Source organism: Ranitomeya imitator, chromosome 1 (assembly GCF_032444005.1).
Source record: "Ranitomeya imitator isolate aRanImi1 chromosome 1, aRanImi1.pri, whole genome shotgun sequence".
Lineage (NCBI taxonomy): Eukaryota > Metazoa > Chordata > Amphibia > Anura > Dendrobatidae > Ranitomeya > Ranitomeya imitator.
In genome coordinates, this window is record NC_091282.1 from 1,118,032,171 (window position 1) to 1,118,045,106 (window position 12,936).

General features: G+C 45.5%; 1 protein-coding gene and 1 long non-coding RNA gene across 2 annotated transcripts in view; one reads left to right on the forward strand and one right to left on the reverse strand.

Annotated features, from left to right (window-relative positions):
• The window catches only part of TUSC3 (tumor suppressor candidate 3), a 489,870-nt gene that overhangs the window by 33,468 nt on the left and 443,466 nt on the right, over positions 1–12,936 (reverse strand). The window contains exon 8 of the mRNA XM_069744425.1: positions 4,483–4,555. Coding sequence (XP_069600526.1) covers positions 4,483–4,555 — 73 coding nt within the window. The remainder of the gene's footprint in view (positions 1–4,482; positions 4,556–12,936) is intronic.
• The window catches only part of LOC138656985 (uncharacterized), a 30,100-nt gene that overhangs the window by 7,760 nt on the left and 9,404 nt on the right, over positions 1–12,936 (forward strand). The window lies entirely within an intron of this gene.

The following is a 12,936-nucleotide window of genomic DNA, read 5'->3' on the forward strand; positions in this document are numbered from 1 at the left end:
GACAATTTTGTCAGGCATACCATGTAGGCGGAAGATGTGCTTAATGAACAACGCAGCCAAGGCCCGTGCAGAAGGTAACCGTGGTAGCGGCACCAAATGCACCATTTTCGAGAAATGATCGGTGATGACCCAAATGATGGTACAGCCGCGAGACTTGGGCAAACCCACGACAAAGTCCATCCCGACCATCTCCCAGGGCCTATCTGCCACCGGCAAGGGATAGAGCAACCCAGCTGGCCTTTGACGCGGAGATTTATTTTTGGCGCAGGAGACACACGCCAGAATATAATCCTTGACATCCCGGACCATATGCGGCCACCAGTACGTCCTCGCCAGTAGCTCTGATGTCCTCTTTGTCCCAAAGTGTCCACCCACTCTGGACGAATGAGCCCAAGAGAGAACCTCCGGTCGCAAATTAATGGGCACAAAAGTCTTGCCCGGAGGCACAGACTCAAGCGAAACCGGTGCTTCGGTTCTCAGGCTCTCAGAGGGAACAATAAGCCGAGGCTCCTCTTCCTCCTCTTCAGTTGACATAAGGGAGCGAGAGAGAGCATCAGCACGAATATTCTTCTCCCCGGCGAGAAAATGAAGAGAAAAGTGGAACAGGGAAAAGAACAAGGACCATCTGGCTTGGCGAGAATTTAGCCGCTGGGCTGTCTGTAAGTAGACCAAATTTTTGTGGTCAGTGTAAACCTGGAAGGGAAACCGCGCACCTTCCAGAAGATGTCTCCACTCTGAAAAGGCCAACTTCATTGCTAGCAGCTCCCTATCCCCGATGGAGTAGTTTCTCTCTGCTGGCGAGAAAGTCTTAGAGAAGAAGAAGCATGGATGCTTCCGACCTTGAGCATCCTTCTGGTAGAGGACTGCTCCAGCACCAACGGACGAGGCATCCACCTCCATTAGGAATGGCTTATCCACATCGGGACAATGTAAGATGGGAGCGCTAGCAAAGTGGGACTTAATAGAAGTGAAGGCCTTGGAGACCTCTTCCGACCACAATTTAGGATTCGCTCCCTTCTTGGTGAGGGCGACCAAGGGAGCTACCAGAGTTGAGAAGTGGGGAATGAACTGGCGGTAATAGTTAATGAACCCCATAAAGCGCTGCACCGCTTTAAGAGAATGGGGCTCTTGCCAGTTCATCACAGCCTGTAGTTTGGCAGGATCCATAGCCAATCCCTGGGCGGAGATGATATAGCCCAGGAACGGCAAAGACTCCTGCTCAAACATACACTTCACCAACTTAGCATAAAGAGAGTTTGCCCGTAGGAGGTCGAAGACTCTGCCAACATCTCTCCGGTGGGAGTCAATATCTGGAGAAAAGATGAGAATATCATCCAGATAGACTACAACTGAGGTGGAAAGCATATCCCGGAAGATGTCGTTGACAAAGTCTTGAAAAATGTCTGGGGCATTACAGAGCCCGAAGGGCATCACCAGATACTCATAGTGCCCATCTCTGGTGTTAAACGCCGTTTTCCATTCGTCCCCCTCACGGATGCGAATCAGGTTGTAAGCACCCCGCAGATCTAATTTAGTAAATACCCTTGCTCCCCGAAGCCTATCGAAGAGCTCAGATATCAAGGGCAAAGGATACTTGTTCTTAATGGTGATAGCGTTAAGACCCCTGTAGTCTATGCATGGACGTAGCTCCCCATTCTTCTTCGGCACGAAGAAGAACCCTGCCCCAGCAGGTGACACTGACTTCCTGATAAACCCTCTTGCCAGATTCTCTTGAATGCACTGAGACATGGCCTCCGTCTCCGGGAGAGATAATGGATAAACTCGACCCCGGGGAGGCTCCGCACCAGGCAAGAGATCGATAGGACAGTCATAGGGGCGATGGGGCAGAAGGGTCTCCGCCGCCTTCTTGGAGAACACATCTGCGTAAGACCAATATTGCTTGGGGAGAGAGGATAGACCTGCGGGTACCTCAGTAATAGCAACCTGAACGCACTCTCGGTGACACCTACCCCCACATGATTCACCCCATCCCAGAATTCTGCCTGAGGACCACTCGATGTGGGGAGAGTGGTACCGTAGCCAAGGTATCCCCAACAGGACCTCATCAATACCCTCAGGAATGACGAGCAGAGAAATAATCTCCTGATGGGATGGCGACAGGGACAGAGTAACAGGGATGGTCTGATGTGTTATCTGTGCGGGGAGTGTCGACCCATTCACCACTCGTACCGTTACTGGTTGAGATAGCATAACCAGGGGTATTGCGTGACGTTGGGCGAAGGCAGAAGACATAAAATTGCCCTCCGCCCCAGAATCCACGCAGAGGTCTACCGAGCCAAAGGTAATTGTCCCCTTAAAGGACAATTTGGAGGCAAACGTCGCAGTGTCTAGTGCACCTCCACCTACTACCACTAGACGCTGACGTTTCCTCGACCGCTGATGACATCTGGTGGCAAGATGTCCTGACTGTTGGCAAACATGGCAACCCTGGAGTGCACGAGCGGTCTGGGACTTAGATTCCGCTCGTGACACCACCTTAGGTTCCTGGAACTCAGGAGCCTGGACTGGAGATTCCAAAGGTTTGGCGAAGGTGGGAGCCAGCCGAAACCTCTGCCTACACTGGGCTCGCTCTAACCTCCGCTCGTGAAAACGGAGGTCAATGCGAGTAGATACTGCTATTAACTCCTCCAGTGTGGCGGGAATCTCCCTAGTGGCCAGAGCATCCTTAACGTGGTCAGCCAGCCCCCTACAAAATATAGGGATAAGGGCTTTATCCGACCACTCCAGCTCAGATGCCAGAGTGCGGAAATGGACGGCAAAAAGGCTGACCAAGGACGAGCCCTGAGTCAGTGCCAACAGTTGGAGCGCCGTGTCATGGGTGACACGAGGTCATAGAAAGACCTGTTTCAGAGTGCTCAGGAATAACGGAGCACTCTGCACCACATGATCGCCACGCTCCCACAGCGGCGTAACCCACTGCAACGCCCTGTCCGACAATAAGGAAATTATAAACCCCACCTTAGCCCGCTCTGTAGGGAAACGAGAGGCCAGAAGCTCGAGATGTATTGAGCACTGACTCACGAAACCCCTACAGGACTTACTGTCACCAGAAAATTTCTCTGGTAGCGGGAGGCGAGATAGCGTCGGTACAGGAGCGGCAGTGGACAAGGTAGCTGCAGCCACACTTGCAGCCTGAACAGCGACAGCAGTAACATCCACAGCTGAAGTTGAACGCTCAAGAGCCGCCAACCTTCCCTCCAGCTGCTGGATGTACCGCTGTAAACGCTGGTCGTCCGCCATTTTACTAGCCAGACCCTGGCGCTAGTATTCTGTTAGGACTGGCGGAACGCACCAAGACAGATGGTATAGATGCGTTCGCAGTCCAGGGTCCACCGTGCAGGTGAAAACATGCTGCTAGCAATTAGCAGACTATATGGCGGTACACTAGAGTATACACGCGTGGGTTAACCTCACCCAGCGTGAAAGAAGCAATCCTGTTAAGGCACAGGACCGCGGTACCGCACCTAAAGCGCGAGCAAGTAGTCAGCGAACTCAACCCCAACTGGGATTGAAGTCCGATTAGACCCTTGCTGGCGCAACACCGCAACTGGGTGTGAAATGAAACAGAAGAGCATGCAGTGCCGCACTGACGAACGCCACTAACCACCCAGGCTTGGGTAAGGAAAGCACAGAGGAAGTGCACGGCGCCGTACTGGCGGTCACAGCAACTGGACGCTATAATGTGTGACTAGTGCTGTAGGATAAGTCGGGCGCTAGGTAGCAGCCATACACCTTCCGCGAACAGTCATACTATAGGGTAGGGGTATCCAAGGACGACTTGCACTCACAACATACACACATTAGCAATTGTTTGACAATACTAGCGCATGGCCGTGCGGTCATGCGCAGTTTATATAGCAGCAGCACAGGAAGTGGCCACAGCACTTTTGCCCTTCTAGGACCTGCCAAGAGGACCAATGGAATGTGCTGCAGAGCCTGAGCACATGACCCTCGATCTCCAACGGGAGACCTTACGCTGGGCATGCTCAGTACGTGCAGACAAGGACTTAGTCCCAGAGAAGTCCGCTCGCTGCTGACCAGCACAGACTTTAATAGCAGAGACTGGAGAAGCAGCAGTAACTCTCAGAACAGAGTGAGAATGAGCAAGACGCTGGGACCGACGTCCTTGCTGAGCAGACTCCACTGCGGCTGGACAAGAATGGGAGACCGCAGCGGAGGTGGCTCGAGATTCCCCCTGTGCAGAAGCGGGAACTCGACCCCTAACAGAGGGGGCTTCAACTCCAGGGTTACTATTTATTGCATCTTGTCTGGACATATGTTAGTGTAACATGATTTCTTATAGTACGTTATAAGCTTTCTAATAACTGTACACCATACCAGTGTAGTAGTAACCCCCCTTCTAGTTATTTAACAGTCGGTGTACTAGGCCACATATACAGTTCATATTCACATAAGTAAAGCATATTGTATTCTTTATAATGGTGCCATAAAATAACTCACTTCTTCTTTTTCCAACATCTCCTTTCGAGGTTGCGGCTTCATTGAGTAGAACCATTCCCATGGTGATTGCAGCATTTATAACTGTGGTTAAGGAGTCCTAAAATGTCATCATGGTTGAAAGAGACACATGAGTCAACAAAATTTGACAGACTGAGCTCCGAGTTACACGTTCACGTACAGATTATGTTGAAATAGTGAACATAATAGAAGCTGAAAACATTTTATAAATTACAATTCTTTAATGGACATAAATACAAGTCAAAGTGTCCCCGGTCAATGTGTTTTCTACTGCTCAAAAAACACTTTCTAACAGTTGTACACATTGTTAGCTATTTTGTAGGTTTGCAAGTTTGTCTTAAGCCACTTTTCAAAGTGACCAAATTGCAGGTTAACTTAAAAATGTATAAAATAATCACATTTCTTAAAGAGGAATTCCCCACCATTCCCCAAATCCAAGCGTTCTGTTGTGAGAGTGGCAGTGCGTTCCTGAAGGTAGACAGTTCAGACCAGCGACATGTTTGTACCATTGGTCAGATCGTCCTCTCTCCCGAAGTGCTAGCAGAGGCAGCTTTACCTCTGTATTGTGGGAGAGGGGTAAACAAAAATGAGGAAAGAATAATGACAAATATGATTGTTGGGTCACTCTACAGTATTATTATTTATTTTTAGAGCACCATTGATTCCATGGTGCTGTACATAAGACTGGGTTACATTGACAATACATATATAAAATACATTGAGCAAACTAAGGCTAGGTTCACACTGCATTAGCAGCAGCCCGTTCAGCACATACGCTAACGGGCTGCTGCTAGCGCAAGTGCCGGCGTTATATCACGCTAGCGCAGATAGAGCATCTGCTAGCTCTATCTGCGCTAGTGGTGATGGCCACGGAAACGCTGCAGCCCGTGTCTCAGGGTCCGTCACTCAATGACGGCACATCGCTAGCGATGCGTTTGACATTGCTTTCAATGGTGGCGTTAACGGACTACGTTACACCGCGTTATGCCGCGGTGTAACGTAGTTTGTTTAACGGACACCATGAACGCAGTGTGAAGCTAGCCATGACAGACTGGAACAGAGGGCCTTGTCCATGCAGACTTACCGTATACAGGATAATGAGGAGGAGACAGTAGGTTTGGGGGTTTACAGCAGCTCTGGTGGTGGTGAGGTGGGTTTTTGTACACTGTATGCTTTTTTGAAGAGATGTGATTTCAAGTTTTGTCTGAAAATTACACATGTAGTGGACAGGACAATCAAACATGTTAGAGCATTGAATACTTGGGAGAAGTCTTTGAGTTGATTGGGCAAGAAATGTACGTGTGTGCAGGAGTCTTGGGAGGACTAGAAATTACATTTGTTAAGCTATCAGCAGAACATCACATGTTTACAATTTGCTGTCGATAACATTGATTTTTTTTACTGGTATGAATGATCCGATCACCCAACAAGCCAGCATTTTTGTCATTTGTCGAGTGATTGCCGGCATGTTTACACTGGCAGATACTTGGGAACTAGTGTTCTTTTGAAAGCTCATTTGCCGATTATCTACTTGAAAAACTAACAATAATCTGATAACTTTCTAATCCACACTCCAACAAATAAAAAGCTACAATGATGCAATGCTGAGAACATCACCATTTTCAATTCATAAATAAAAGATTTCCCCAGTTGTCTATTATTTCATACTTTACCAAAAAATGCTAGGTATTCTATAAAATCCCTAGAGTATGTAAGGTCAGAATGAAATAACCTTATTTCATATATTACCGAGAATGCTAGCCAATCAATAGAATACATTTATTTCCCACAATGTCCGTAACCTATACATGGCCGAGTGTTGGAAACAGCCGAGCACTTGTGTGTCCATCACATAATCGGGAAAGCTTGTTACCCACTGGATGTGAACACTGCATATGCCTAGTAAATGACAGCATGCAGAGTTTTACTTGAGGAATTGATACAGAAAGTACCGGTATATTACAAAACTATATCAAATTTTATTATACGAAAAATACCGCAATACCTCATTATTTTGTCTGTTCTCTGTGTTATAAAATCAAATATCCAACCACAGATGGGAAAAGTGGAAATGATATGCTATGTGTTTGAGTAGCAAAGTGCTTGAGATATTCAGATTACCTATAAAAACTATTATTAGTCTTATAACTATTCTTAAACTCTTCTAATACTTGGCTGCCCAGTGCTCCTCTACTGATCAATAGAAATAGTTACTTCAATAGCTGGTGAATAGATTACAATTACGCAGAGAGGACGATGTTATGTAATTAATGCAGATCCCAAATTTGTTGATCTTCAAATGAATGCTCACTGAATTGCTGACAGATGGTTCTTGTCCAAAAGATGCATGATTTATTATTTGATTCTAGATGCTTTACTACAATATCGGTTATCATTATGTTATTGGCAGATGACATGATGTGCACATTAATAAGGTGAAAAATCTTCAGGCTTCTATAAATACATTACAGTAACCAGGGCGCTGTGTGGAAGACTTTTGTCATCTCCTTGTGATGCCCTTGTCAGCAAAAAAAAAAATATTAGATCACTAAATCGATCTTAGAAATCTGAAAGAAAGCATAACAAGCACACTATGCTGTGACAATGTTCTGCAGTATTGTAATCTGAAAGACTCTTTCTAGAGCACATCTCTAGGAAACGCAACAATGGCGAAACCAAACAGTTCTCCTACGCCCTTCGTTCCAATAACGCTTAAGACTGTCGAAAACTTCCAAGGGTGTTACTATTACTAGAAAAGGGCTGCACATGATGAATGCCAACTCCTTGTCAAGTCATTAAACGTGAAATGATAATTCGACTACAAGTGGTAAGTATCCCCTTCAAAGACAAGAATTGTCCCCAGCTAATTGATAATGCTACTAAAGCTTTTATCCTGCAAAATTACAGACACCAAGATGGAAACTTCAACAGGCACCATTATAGTCGATAGTGTCCGCCGAGCACAGATGGTGTCAGCCATGAGGACATATGAACGCAGATGTGAATCCTGCCTTATGTTAACACATTGTAAATACCAGTAATTGTTTTAATGTAACTGTATATAGTAAAGTAAAGCAACAACCTAAAACCTTGAATGTAAAAATCTGCAGGCAGAGGAGGTACTATAAATGGAAAACTTTATTGCTGCCTCTGAATCCAATTTGTTTTTTAGTTTTATGCTGTGTGAACTTTTTGTGGGACATGTTCTTACATTAAATTTTTTTTACTGAGACAAAATTTATTTTAAGCATACCTGTCACTCCAGGCGATTTTTCAGAATAAGCTATCATACGTGGATACATGAGGAGCAATGCAATTTCTAGCCATAAAGACTTGTATTTGCATTTTCCACTAGTTTTTTTCATTTGCATATTCCATTTCTAATTTTCAGTTAGTGGGTGCAGACCAGTTGCCATAAAGTCTACCAAAAACTGCACACGTAGAAAAGAAGATCCTGCTTCCCTAACTCTTTGTAGCACACTCTCGGAAGCGGGTGCCGCATGGGGGGATATTATACGGCAATACTGAGAAATGTAACTGTGAATCCAGCAGTAAAGTGAGAAACAACATTAACAGAAAGACTTGAGAAAGAATGTCCCAATGTGCAAATTAAGTCTTACCCTGTGGTCATTAAAATCTCCCCATAAAATTTGATATTTCCTCTAGGATCTAGAAGGGAATTGCAAAGATTGACACTATCAGAATGATTACCTTGCGTCATTTGACCAAGTCCAAAAGAAATTTGGATGGTTAGACAGCTATAAAATATCTTAGTGTCTAACAAATTCTAAACATCTCCATCACTTCAAGTTTCCAAATATAGATTCCCATATAAAGCAACAAATTTCCCTTTTCTTAAAGGGATCTCCAATTACTCTAATGCAGAATACAATCTTCTTCCATTCTCAAAATTTCACATTGAAAAAAGGAAAGCAAAATAGAATACTCCCTTCCTTCTCATTGACTGGCTACAGACCATACAATAGCAAAACAGGTTTGGCTAGTATCTCCATTAGCTATTCATACATACTGTAAGTTCCTCCCAACCCGGATATTTGCTAGAGAAATTGTGGCAAAGTGGCACAATGTTTCATTTATGTATGATGGTTATGCACAAAGATTTGTTCCTTCTGGAAAGATTTCTTGTAACTGGCCTTTGCTGGTTATTAACCCCTTCATGACCCAGCCTATTTTGACCTTAAAGACCTTGCCGTTTTTTGCAATTCTGACCAGTGTCCCTTTATGAGGTAATAACTCAGGAACGCTTCAACGGATCATAGCGGTTCTGAGATTGTTTTTTCGTGACATATTGGGCTTCATGTTAGTGGTAAATTTAGGTCAATAAATTCTGCGTTTATTTGTGATAAAAACGGAAATTTGGCGAAAATTTTGAAAATTTGGCAATTTTCACATTTTGAATTTTTATTCTGTTAAACCAGAGAGTTATGTGACACAAAATAGTTAATAAATAACATTTCCCACATGTATACTTTACATCAGCACAATTTTGGAAACAAAATTTTTTTTTTGCTAGGAAGTTATAAGAGTTCAAATTTGACCAGCGATTTCTCATTTTTACAACGAAATTTACAAAACCATTTTTTTTAGGGACCACCTCACATTTGAAGTCAGTTTGAGGGGTCTATATGGCTGAAAATACCCAAAAGTGACACCATTCTAAAAAATGCACCCCTCAAGGTACTCAAAATCACATTCAAGAAGTTTATTAACCCTTCAGGTACTTCACAGCTGCAGAAGCAACATGGAAGGAAAAAATGAACATTTAACGTTTTAGTCACAAAAATTATCTTTTAGCAACAATTTTTTTATTTTCCCAATGGTAAAAGGAGAAACTGAACCACGAAAGTTGTTGTCCAATTTGTCCTGAGTACGCTGATACCTCATATGTCTGGGTAAACCACTGTTTGGGCGCACGGCAGGGCTTGGAAGGGAAGGAGCGCCATTTGACTTTTTGAATGAAAAATTGGCTGCACTCTTTAGCGGACACCATGTCACGTTTGGAGAGCCCCTGCGTGCCTAAAAATTGGAGCTCCCCCACAAATGACCCCATTTTAGAAACTAGACGCCCCAAGGAACTTATCTAGATGCATAGTGAGCACTTTGAACCCCCAGGTGCTTCACAAATTGATCCGTAAAAATGAAAAAGTACTTTTTTTTCACAAAAAAAATATTTTAGCCTCAATTTTTTCATTTTCACATGGGCAACAGGATAAAATGGATCCTAAAATTTGTTGGGCAATTTCTCCTGAGTACACCAATACCTCACATGTGGGGGTAAACCACTGTTTGGGCACATGGTAAAGCTCGGAAGGGAAGGAGCGCCATTTGACTTTTTGAATGAAAAATGATCTCCATCGTTAGCGGACACCATGTCGCGTTTGGAGAGCCCCTGTGTGCCTAAACATTGGAGCTCCCCCACAAGTGACCCCATTTTGGAAACTAGACTCCCCAAGGAACTTATCTAGATGCATATTGAGCACTTTAAACCCCCAGGTGCTTCACAGAAGTTTATAACGCAGAGCCATGAAAATAAAAAATCATTTTTCTTTCCTCAAAAATGATGTTTTGAAAAACGTTTTGAAATGCAGACTTTGATGGAATGCTCTGTAGGCGTCACGTTGCGTTTGCAGAGCCCCTGATGTGGCTAAACAGTAGAAACCCCCCCCAAGTGACCCCATTTTGGAAACTAGACCCCGAAAGGAACTTATCTAGATGTGTGGTGAGCACTTTGAACCCCCAAGTGCTTCATAGAAGTTTATAATGCAGAGCCGTGAAAATAATAAATACGTTTTCTTTCCTCAAAAATAATTATTTAGCCCAGAATTTTTTATTTTCCCAAGGGTTACAGGAGAAATTGGACCCTAATATTTGTTGTCCAGTTTCTCCTGAGTACGCTGATACCCCATGTGTGGGGGTAAACCACTGTTTGGGCAGACGTCGGGGCTCAGAAGGGAAGTAGTGACTTTTGAAATGCAGACTTTGATGGAATGGTCTGCGGGCGTCACGTTGCGTTTGCAGAGCCCCTGGTGTGCCTAAACAGTAGAAAGTGACCCCATTTTAGAAACTAGACCCCCCAAGGAACTTATACAGATATGTGGTGAGCACTTTGAACCCCCAAGTGCTTCACAGACGGTTACAACGCAGAGCCGTGAAAATAAAAAATCATTTTTCTTTCCTCAAAAATGATGTTTTAGCAAGCATTTTTTTACTTTCACAAGGGTAACAGGAGAATTTGGACCCCAGTAATTGTTGCGCAGTTTATCCTGAGTATGCTGGTACCCCATATGTGGGGGTAAACCACTGTTTGGGCACATGTCGGGGCTCGGAATTGAGGGAGCACCATTTGACTTTTTGAATACAAGATTGGCTGGAATCAATGGTGGCGCCATGTTGCGTTTGGAGACCCCTGATGTGCCTAAACAGTGGAAACCCCTCAATTCTAACTCCAACACACCCCTAACCCTTATCCCAACTGTAGCCGTAACCCTAATCACAACCCTAACCCCAACACACCCCTAACCACAACCCTAACCGTAACCCTAATTCCAACCCTAACCCTAAGGCTATGTGCCCACGTTGCGGATTCGTGTGAGATTTTTCAGCATCATTTTTGAAAAAGGCACTGCGTTTTACCTGCGGATTTTCCGCGGATTTCCAGTGTTTTTTGTGCGGATTTCACCTGCGGATTCCTATTGAGGAACAGGTGTAAAATGCTGCGGAATCCGCACAAAGAATTGACATGCTGCGGAAAATACAACGCTGCGTTTCCGCGCGGTATTTTCCGCACCATGGGCACAGCGGATTTGGTTTTCCATAGGTTTACTTGGTACTGTAAACCTGATGGAACACTGCTGCGGATCTGCAGCCAAATCCGCACCGTGTGCACATAGCCTAATTCTAAAGGTATGTGCACACGCTGCGGAAAACGCTGTGGATCCGCAGCAGTTTCCCATGAGTTTACAGTTCAATGTAAACCTATGGGAAACAAAAATCGCTGTACACATGCTGCAGAAAAACTGCACGGAAACGCAGCGGTTTACATTCCGCAGCATGTCACTTCTTTCTGCGGATTCCGCAGCGGTTTTACAACTGCTCCAATAGATAATCGCAGTTGTAAAACCGCAGTGAAATGCGCAGAAAAAACGCGGTAAATCCGCCATAAATCCGCAGCGGTTTAGCACTGCGGATTTTTCAAATCCGCAGCGGAAAAATCCGCAGAGGACCAGAATACGTGTGCACATACCGAAACCCTAACCCTAGCCCTAACCCTAACCCTAGCCCTAACCCTAGCCCTACCCCTAACCCTACCCCTAACCTTAGCCCTAACCCTAGCCCTAACCCTAACCCTAGCCCTAACCCTAACCCTAGCCCTAACCCTACCCCTAACACTAGCCCTAACCCTAGCCCTAACCCTACCCCTAACCCTATTCTACCATTAGTGGAAAAATTTATTTATTTATTTATTTATTTAGTGGGTCATTTATTTTTTTTTTATTTTGATCACTGTGATAGATTATATCTCAGTGATCAAAATACACTTTGGAACGAATCTGCCAGCCGGCAGATTCGGCGGGCGCACTGCACATGCGCCCGCCATTTTGGCAGATAGCGGCGCCCAGGGAGAAGACGGACGGACCCCGGCAGGATTGGTAATTATGATGGGGTGGGGGGCAGCACTGGGGGGGGATCGGAGCATGGGGGGGTGGAACGGAGCATGAGGGGGTGGAACGGAGCACAGGGGGTGGAACGGAGCACGGGGGGTGGATCGGAGTGCAGGGGGGGTGATTGGAGCATGGGGGGGTGATTGGAGCACGGGGGGGAGCGGACAAGAGCACGGGGGGAGCGGAGCACAGGACGGAGGAGAGCCGGAGCAGTGTACCGGACAGATCGGAGGGCTGGGGGGGCGATCGGTGGGGTGGGGTGGGGGCACATCAGTGTTTCCAGCCATGGCCGATGATATTGCAGCATCGGCCATGGCTGGATTGTAATATTTCACCAGTTTTAATAGGTGAAATATTCCAAATCGCTCTGATTGGCAGTTTCACTTTCAACAGCCAATCAGAGCGATCGTAGCCACGGGGGGGTGAAGCCCCCTGGGCTAAACTACCACTCCCCCTGTCCCTGCAGATCGGGTGAAATGGGAGTTAACACTTTCACCCGATCTGCAGGGACGCGATCTTTCCATGACGCCACATAGGCGTCACAGGTCGGATTGGCACCGACTTTCATGACGCCTACGTGACGTCATGGGTCGGGAAGGGGTTAAATATAGGGGGACCCTAAGTCATTTTTTTGAGGGTCGTTCATTTAATAGCCAGTAAAGACTAAATATACAGTTGTGAGCTGATCTTAATAGCCTGGAAAGCTCCATGGGTATTACCCCCTTCCCAGGTTATTAACAACGGCTTTCCCTCT